Source organism: Protobothrops mucrosquamatus, unplaced genomic scaffold (assembly GCF_001527695.2).
Source record: "Protobothrops mucrosquamatus isolate PMUCROS unplaced genomic scaffold, P.Mucros_1.0 scaffold5867, whole genome shotgun sequence".
Lineage (NCBI taxonomy): Eukaryota > Metazoa > Chordata > Lepidosauria > Squamata > Viperidae > Protobothrops > Protobothrops mucrosquamatus.
The window spans coordinates 1-9500 of NW_015391710.1; the positions used below are offsets into that span (position 1 = coordinate 1).

Sequence of the window (9500 nt, forward strand, 5' to 3'; positions counted from 1 at the left end):
CAGAAAAGCACAGTGGATATTTCTTGTCATGGAAGAGGGACTTCAAAGAGAAAAATAGAAGCAAAAAGTCTTTAGGAATTAAATTAGTACCATTCCCATGCACCTCCAACAAGAAACCCTGAAGAATGAGCACCAAAACTAGTGTTGGGACACTGTTACTTTTCTGTCATCATGGCAAATGGTTGGTTGAACGAACGGTCATTGGCAAGCCTTCTGCACTTAATTTATTTGCTTTTAATTTTTAACTCTATTTTCCTAGGCAAATGTTACCTCATGTGTTGTACTGATGATTTAACGACAATGTGACTTATTTATATTTTCACACTATTCTATCCATACTGTTTTCTATTAGCACAAAATAGCACAAAAGAAAAAGAAACTTCAGGGAAAGGTCTGATTTTTTTCAGAAGTTCCCAACTGGCAGATTTAAAGATTTGTTCCCAGGAAAGGCAGATATTGGAAATGTATGTTCACTGATTTACTTATAAAATAATAAAAGTGAGATAAAAATCAAATAAATAATAAAGAACAGCCATAACTTCAAGGAAACCACTTAATTATCCCTAATATATGTTTGCTAAGTTGAACATGATGGAAAAATCAGGGAAAAAATTGAAACTGGCTAGAAAATGCAAACAGGGTGGCAGCTTATAAGTGAGCAGTCACTCACATATGAAAGATACCTTCAGTCTCTCTCATTATTTTATCCATTCTGAGCAAAAAACTGCTACTCTCTCCAGCAAATTGCTGACACTTTCCCACCATGGAAAGCAAGGGGTTTGCCACTGCCATTGCTAGGAAGGGGCTGGTAGGCAGAGTCCATTCATCCACTAAGTGATTCTCCACTAAGTGATTCTTCATCTCTCTTTTAGGGATCACAAAATGTCCAAGTTTCTGAATGTCGTGATCATTAAGCAGTAAAGTGGAAGGAAACAGAAGGGAAGCAGAGAAAGAATCTAAGCCTAAAAAAAGGACTGCTCTTTCTTTCTCCTTATTTTCCTTAATACTGCAGCTGCTTCCTGTTTGCCTGTTGATACCAAGAGATAACGGGAAATAAGGCAACTTAGCAGGAGGAAGCAGATAAAACCAACAGCACTTTTCATTGTTCCTTGCACTCCTCGTCTTTTGCAAAAAGGTGAGAAGAAAAGCAGAAGGGCAAAGAACACTGCTTCCTAATCTGTCTTCTCAAGTCACCATGCTTCTTCTTCTTGGTTTTCCAAATGGACTGCAAATTGATCACAGGTAAGCAAAGAGCCAAGACAACACCAGTAGGCTAACTATTGTTCTGAAAGTGATAAAGAAGTGAAGCAGACAGGTGAGACCCCCAAGAAAATTAAACACAGAAGATAAACAGTAGAGGTATATGGTAGCAAAAGTGACAATGGAAAAACAGTATGGTAAGGGGGGACTGGAAAAAACTTGAGTTATTGCCACAGCTGGTCATCTGCAAGATAAGAGAGTCTCAGGGGGCTGCATGACATCATTTCTGGGACCACACGCAAACTGGAGATGCACATCTCTACTGTAATTAATCAATCCACAGAAGCAAAGGCAAGAGCTCCTAAAAAAAGGAGATGAACAAGACCAGAAATCATCAAGAAATCACAACTTACGAAGCATGAAGGCAACCAATGCTTCTTTTATAATCCTGTCTCCCGTCTAATAGCAAATGAAATATTTTATGAATACAAGTACTTCATTTATTCACTCCTGCCCGCTTGCAAGTATGCATCATAGGAAAAGTGCAATAGGTGATCCATTAACATTTCATTATGGTTTAAATAAAAGTTAATATTATTTTTACCTAAAGTAGAGATAACAATTCCAAGAGTAACTAATGATTTGTTAATATTGGCACCCTCTGTGATTCGATGTTTGCAATAACTAGGATCGGCCTTTTCACTGAAACACATGAACAAAGAGTTAATTGAAGTAACAGCGATAATTATCAGCATATAAAAGTAGCAGAATAAAAATAAGAAGTGACAAAGCATCACCCAACTCTCAAATAATGAAAACAATAATCTATTTTCACAAAGACCCCTTTATAAAGTTTTCTAATATTTTCAAAAGATGCAAAGTTAAACTTTGGCAAGGAGTCTTGCCAAAGTTTATGACTTATCCATGGACTTACCACACGTGTGGTCATCCAGATATTACAGAATTACTTTTCTATCATCAATTCTATCACAGGTAATCTGAAGCCAAAGTATATGCACTCATAACATTGACAAAATGTAAATATAATTGCTACCAAATATATTAAGAACCTGTATATCCATCCACTAGAAGGCAGAAGCATTCCAAGGTTTCATTTTTTCCAGAGTACTGAAATTATCCCCAAACACCATGTACAGTAAATACATCTTCACATAATCTGTTAAGTGCTATATACAGCTCTAACAAAATCCATTTCACTACTTCTCCCTCCGTAATATATTATGTTTGGCAAATGTTAGCTCAACCTTTCGCCTTCAATTAAGAACATTTGTCAAAACGGTGTTCATCAACATTTGTAATATAGTAATAATCAGTTTATCAATGAGAGTTTCAAAATCTACTTTGGTTTTTATTTTGAAGCACATGAGAAAGCCAATAAAGGTAGGCAAGCTTGTGTGTCAGGCAATTTACACACAGCTAACAAACGTGATTGAAATTAAAATTGCAGGTTACCTACCAATTAAAGATACTGTATTCTGTGTACCTTCAAATGTACCCAAGAATTCCCCCAGAATCCACACACAGGAATGCCACAGCAAACAGTACAAAATGGAAATTGTTTATTAACAGTAAATAATCATGAACAATTGGCTTTTAAGAGGCTGTCCCAAAGGCAATTGGACTTTGCTTTTTCATGAAGATGTTTCACTTCTCATCCAAGAAGCATCCTCAGTTCTGACTGAATGCAGGAGAATGGAAGGATTTATATTCCTTGCAGTCATCTAACAACCACCGAAAGGTCTTTTAAAAAACACACACAAAGAAAATCCCAGTTGCCCTTTTGAAAAAGTACCTTTGGGACAACCTTGACTTGGATGACTGAGAATCTCCATAACTTTTAAGAGCTTATCTCTAAACACTATTACCTGCCTGCAAGGTCCACTAGATTGATCTTGCTTGCTGTTTCAGAAGGCAGATTGTTCTCAAGTATAGCCTGAAGGAAAACAAATTCAAGCAGTATGATTTCAGAGTAGAATTCGAATTCTGCTACTCTTTAGAACAGACTGATTATCTTTATCATGCAAGTTGACCTTTAGCAATCAATTTGCAGTTATATCAATTATTATCATGCCTGCACAGTATATTTACTTGTCTGATTTTTATCTTGCTACAATCTCAATTCTTGGAGGTTATTATGCCAAATTATTATGCCATTAATTAATTAAAACAATAATTCAATCCAAATAGGAAAAATAAAATCAAAGCAAGAGAGGGAAAACAAGAACATCGTAATTAAAACTCCTAATCTACTGTAAGCTAATTTAAGCACTGAAGATTTTCATCAGATATGAAGTTGGAAAGGCAACGTCAATCTTTTATCTCAGCAGTTCATTAGGCAGAAAGGGAGAAAGTGTGAAAACGGAAGGTAAGTTGACATACAGGGAGAGAGAGAAGGATTGAGGGGAAAAAAAGAGAGGGAGAAAAAATAATGGCTTTTTCATTTTGGTTTCACCCTACTCATCAATATCAAATTAACTCAACTGAAGGGGATGTGGCTTTCAATTGAAAAAAAAAATGCCACTCATCTGTATTTCAGAACAGTGATTGCACATCTAAGAGTTTAATATAATGTCCCACGGTACAAATTACTTTTATGACAATGTCATTTTGTTACAATGTATTCATAGTTGAAATCAACACCAACAAAATTTGCTTTTATGGGTTTCAATAATTAGTGGAAAAATTCAACTAACTTGAGTATATTGGATGGTGAAAATAGCATGGGATCTACTGCTGGCATCATGAACATGGGTAGCTGCTGTAATTCTACACACAAGAAAAGAAAATTTAATATTTTATTTTTTGTGAGGTAGGTAATAATGACTATGATAACTTATAGAGAAAATAAACATGAAAACAAGTTAATCATCGTACCACAAGACTCAGATTTTGGTATAAGCAGCTGAAGCTGCAGACAATATCTGGATTATCCTTGGGACTAAATGTAAAACTATATTCCATCATATGACTAAGCTATATAGAATCACATGGACTTCACAAACTGCTACATATAGATTATGTCCATAATTTTTATAAAACACAAAGAAATACCTAAGTTTCATAAAATTAAAACATTTAAACTAAGAAACTATTATTTAATCAAGATTATGTTTGCAGAGTTGAAAACACCATTAATTAGTATGCTATTATGGAGGATGATAATTCCTTGCAATGATTAACCATTCCTTTTGCTGATGAAAACTGCAGTATAGAAGGACAATGAGAAAAATAATTATAAATAAGAAGCTAACATGAGTACTTTAATATAAAATACCTATTTGCTATCCCTTCTTCCAAAAGTTCAACTACTTGTCTGTAGTCTGTAACCACATGTTGAGATAGCCCTGGAAGAGATTTTAGGAAAGAAGAATCAATATTATTAAAAAAAAAAAGTCTTCCTGTCTTTTAATACTCAGGATCCAGAGGGCACTAAAGAATAGAAATCTTTTCTATGACACTGAGATTAGCAGGAGAGCCTTTTTTGATGAACCTCTACTGCAGCAGAAGCTTTCCTAGTATCCTAGAAAATCTTTTATTGTGGGGAGTCCAGGTTGTGGAATGCACTACCCAAGGGGATGTTTTTGGCCTCCAACTAAAAATAGCACCTTCAGGGGGGGAAAATGAAAAAAAGAAGAATATCTTCCACCAAATTTTAATTATTATTTCAATCAATTTTTGATTTTAATGTTTCTGGGGTTTTTAATTTTCACTGTACTTCTTTGATTTTTACACTTAATAATTTGTTGTAAGCCACTTTGAATGTCAAAAAGACAGAAGAGTAGGATATATATTTAATAAACAAAGATTTCCAATTAGAAAAATATATTATGAATGAAACAAACAACCACAGTATTGCTGGAATAAGAAGATATAACTGTTTAAGGTCATTGTGAACACAAAACCAATGAATCAAACTTAAGTTACATAATGTATTTTAATTGTATGGAAGATAAGGATACCCAGTGATTGCACAAAGCATTCTCCATACTTTTCAAATAATCTCCCATGTCTCTTTTTCCCTTATTAACCTCTAAAACATAACATGAGATAGATACTTTCCAAGCAATAGCCGAACAAGTGGAAAATTATAGTGCAATGATGTCGCATCCATTTTCAGTTAAGACTGAAACTGACAGAAAACAATGACATTTTACTTTCTCTGTGGAGTAAAATGGTCTACAAATCTCACAAATAAATAAATTTGCTCCTTGTAATCATAATCACCAGCTAAACAGTGACAATATAGTTTAAGTGAGCAAAAGACCAGAAAGGCATTAGGATGATGAGAGGAATAGATGAACTGATCAGGTAAGGTGATGGCATCAATGGAAAAGGAAGTAATGAAGATTAAGGAGAGGGCAGGGTGAACTAACTGGGTAATGTCTTCCAGCATGGCAATGGGAGGTAAGGCTTTGGGTGGGCTGACCCATAGACTCTGTAAAGGTAAAGGCAGTGGTGGGATTCAAATATGTGAACAACCAGTTCTCTGTGTGGATGCCGCTTCTGCAAGTCCATTCTGGGCCTGGGCAACAAAAAAGTAGCTACTGGTTCTGCCGAACTGGTGCAAACTGGCTGAATTCCACCCACTGGGTAAAGGTATACAGAATAATGACACTGACGGAGATATGCAAGATCCATTGATTGAGTGGGATGGGGATGAAATATATTTTAAGTCCACAACATACAGATAATATCTCAATGTGGCTCTGACAGACTCCTCCCTAATTTGCTTGAACATATGGAGGATGAAAAAGTACAGCATAATCAGATTTGCAAGATTTTGTTATTATACCCGAACTCAATAAACATAATTTTAGCTTTCCTATAGAGTTGATTTCTTGTTCTAGTCTACCTAATAGTGCTAATAGAACAGGAAAGTTGGATAACGTATCCCAGGCATACCGTTTGCCTATTAACCTCCCTAGAATTTTTCTTGGACAAAATCTGGAACATCTAAAATGTCAAATCAACTGGCCCTTGACTCACCTGGAACAGTCTGACTGAGATGCCTTATATTTTCAATGGAACAACAATAACTTTAAATGTATAATAAATTCCAACAAATAAGTGGCAAATTTAGGGTGATAGTTGGTGTTCATGGCAGAGCACATCCATGCAGGCCACTCTTGATGTACATCCAGTGCATCCAGCAGAGTGCATCCATGAACACCAACACAGAAGACACAATGAAAACTCCTTAATCTCACAACATGTGAACAGACTGAACCACAACCCAGCTGGAAACTGGGAGCATCCTAAACTAATCTTCCTTCTGATCTTTCAAGACTTCCTAGTCAGGTTAGGTACTGATGGCTCCTTCTATTCATGTATCAGGTTTATATTGCACTACTAATATGATATGATTAATAATTTATTCAAACTGAATTATCAGTTTTGAAATCAGTTCAATCTGGGTATACAGTAAAGCATTTTACATCTATCACATGACATTGTTAAACAAAGAGGGTTTAATTTTTTTTAGACAAGTTTATTTGAAAGTCTAAACTGCAGTGTTTCACTGTTAGCAACAGAAGGACATCAGTACTTTGCAAGACCTTATGAACTTAGAGACACATTAAATACAACAGCTTTGTATGGAATGCCCCCATACATGTAATTAGCTAGGTCCCAATTACTTGATTTGTCAAAACCAATCTTATCTACACAATTCCATACAAAATACACTTTCAAAAGTAGTTTGTATTAATAACTGTAGCTTTTAGTAGTTTTTCATTAATAGCTTGCATTACTATTAAGAATAATGTATTCAAGGTTTACATTCAATAATTTTCTTGCCAAAAATTATTGACTGTTTATCTCCAATAAATTTTGGCAGCAACTGGAGTATATATGTCAGTCATTAGATAGCTAGATGCATAAAACTCATAAAGTTAGGAAAACTTAGAAGTGCCACAAGCTCTTTGAATAACACTGGATCTCCATCCATCCCTCAGAACTTCTAGAAACAGTAAGCAAAAGCAATGGCAAAATGAATGATAAAATGGTAAAACATTTCACAAGATGTAAGGAAATAAAACTGAAAAAAGAAAAAAATATTTCTCTCTCTCTCTCTCTCTGAATAATATCTACCTTTAAAAAGACAATTACCTTGAACATATGGACCCATCTCAGGGTGTTCACGGACACGAAGCGTATATGGCTTCTTATGGTTTGACTGCCTTAATAAATCGCGGACTTGCTCATTATAGATTTCTAGGAAACTGGAAAGAAATAGAGATGAACAAAAAATCTACATCAAAGTATTTGGACAGTGAAGTAGCAAAGACAATCCAGCAAAGTAATAGTGTGGGGGGGGGAAGGTAGGAGGTCTGGCAAAAAATGATTTCTGAATTCTTTTATTGGTTGGCTTGAGGTCTGCTCTGGCTATTTTTGTGATGAAATGAATACAGTCACAAAATATTGTAAGGACAGCTTTGGGGAATATTTGTTAGGGAGGCACAGCAACCACGTGGAAATGTCTTAGGTATTAATACTATGTTTCAATCTAAATGTTCCTTTTCTCTCAGAGAAGATTTTTGTTAAGACAGGGAATTTCTATTGGAGAATTGTGCATTGCCTTGCATTTAATTCCAAGAGCATTCAGAGGAATGAACATAATACCCAATTATAACTCTTTAAAGCAGCCTTTCTTGGGATTCTTGGGAAATGCAAAAGATGGCTGAACAATCCCACAAAAAGGAATGATTGCTTTAAAGAGCCGTAGAAGCTACTACGTTCATATTCCTAGACACTCTGAAGTACCTTTTCAGAATCAAATCAAAAACACTGCAAAGCCCTATTAATTCCATTTCCTGCATTTTTGCATCTGTAAAAGCTATTATTTAAGTATATACTACATTTACTGTTACTATATCACTAAATATTTACTTTGACAAACTATCATAACCAATGCCTACATTATACTGTCAATGTAAAAGCTGTATAAAGTTAATGGGATTTCTAAATGTTTAAGAATAACTGAGCACAGTCCAAATATTAGACATCCAAATATCATCTAAAACATAATGTAATTACAAATGACAATAATTATGCTTTTTAGTTCAAAGAAACACAGAAAGAAAGAAATTACCAGTGGTTTGATACAGAAAGAAGAACTGATAAAAACATATGACCATAAGAGAAAATAAAGTAATACCTACCTAACTTCTACTCTGCATGATGTTGACTGCTTGGAAGAGGCACCTTCTCTTGAAAAAAGACCCTATGAAAAGCAATTATTTATATATTCTATTTTCTGCGAGAAAATTAAGCAAACTTAAATGAAGTATTTCATTTAATAACATAAATTACCTGACATATCCGAGGTGTTAATCCAATGGAAGCCTTGAAAAAAAAAAACAGATTATGTGAAAATTGTTCCTCTGTGTTTTAGAACAGGGGTCTTCAAACTTGGCCCTTTTATGACTTGTGGACTTCAACTCCCAGAATTCCTCAGACAGCCATACTGAGAGTTGAAGTCCACCCCATCTTAAAAGTTGTCAAGGTTGAGAAACATTGACCAAAAGTACTGAATTAGTGCTGAGGAAACACACAGGAAGCTACATGCCAAGCAAAGGGAATAGCACAAAATAATGTCCCGGCTTAAAACCTTCATCACAGCTGTGCTTCAACTTAACAAAGTCAGACTATAGAGGAGCATATTATTAGTATAGGATTATATTCTTGTAAAATAGTATGAAAAGTATTATTTTAATTTGAACTACGAAACTATTACATCTGTTACATTAATGCTAACAATTAAGTTGCCAATATTTTTTTTAAAAAATATTTCAGATGGTGATCTTGAACGTTAAACTATATATATATATTTTAAAAAAGATAAAAGCAAAGGGTATAACTCACTGGAGTGCCCATCATGGTATATGTTTTTCCTGAACCTGTCTGTCCATAAGCAAAAAGACAAATATTGTATCCTTTAAAAGCACTGGATAACACCATTGTACCAAGATCCTGAAAAACCTGCAAATAACAAAGAGAGAAATTATACTTTGATGTGTGATGTTCGTATATCTAAAATGCTTTGAAATTCTAGCACAGAATTTCTCAAAACAGAAAGAGGGAATGGAAAGGCAAAATGCTTTAACAAAATACAAAGGTCAATCTGGTACATTTTTAATTTCTTAAATTTCCCTCCAATCAACATAATGAAATTACTTCACCAAGCTTCTTTTATGTACATTTCATTCTCGATGGATACTGGTAATCCTCGACTTATGACTACAATTAAGCCCAAAATTTCCATACTAAGCAAAACAGTT

The 9500-nt window shown here is 34.7% G+C and overlaps 1 protein-coding gene across 1 annotated transcript; it reads right to left on the reverse strand.

Moving 5' to 3' along the window:
* Positions 1 to 1700: 1700 nt before the first annotated feature.
* On the reverse strand, positions 1701 to 9191 carry LOC107299983 (stAR-related lipid transfer protein 9). The gene is made up of 8 exons (XM_015829330.1): positions 9085 to 9191; positions 8533 to 8565; positions 8382 to 8443; positions 7330 to 7442; positions 4496 to 4565; positions 3915 to 3987; positions 3087 to 3154; positions 1701 to 1902 (listed from the first exon to the last, which is right to left on the reverse strand). The coding sequence occupies exons 1-8, from the start codon at positions 9178 to 9180 to the stop codon at positions 1701 to 1703; spliced, it is 717 nt and encodes a 238-aa protein (XP_015684816.1). The 5' UTR covers positions 9181 to 9191.
* Positions 9192 to 9500: the final 309 nt, after the last annotated feature.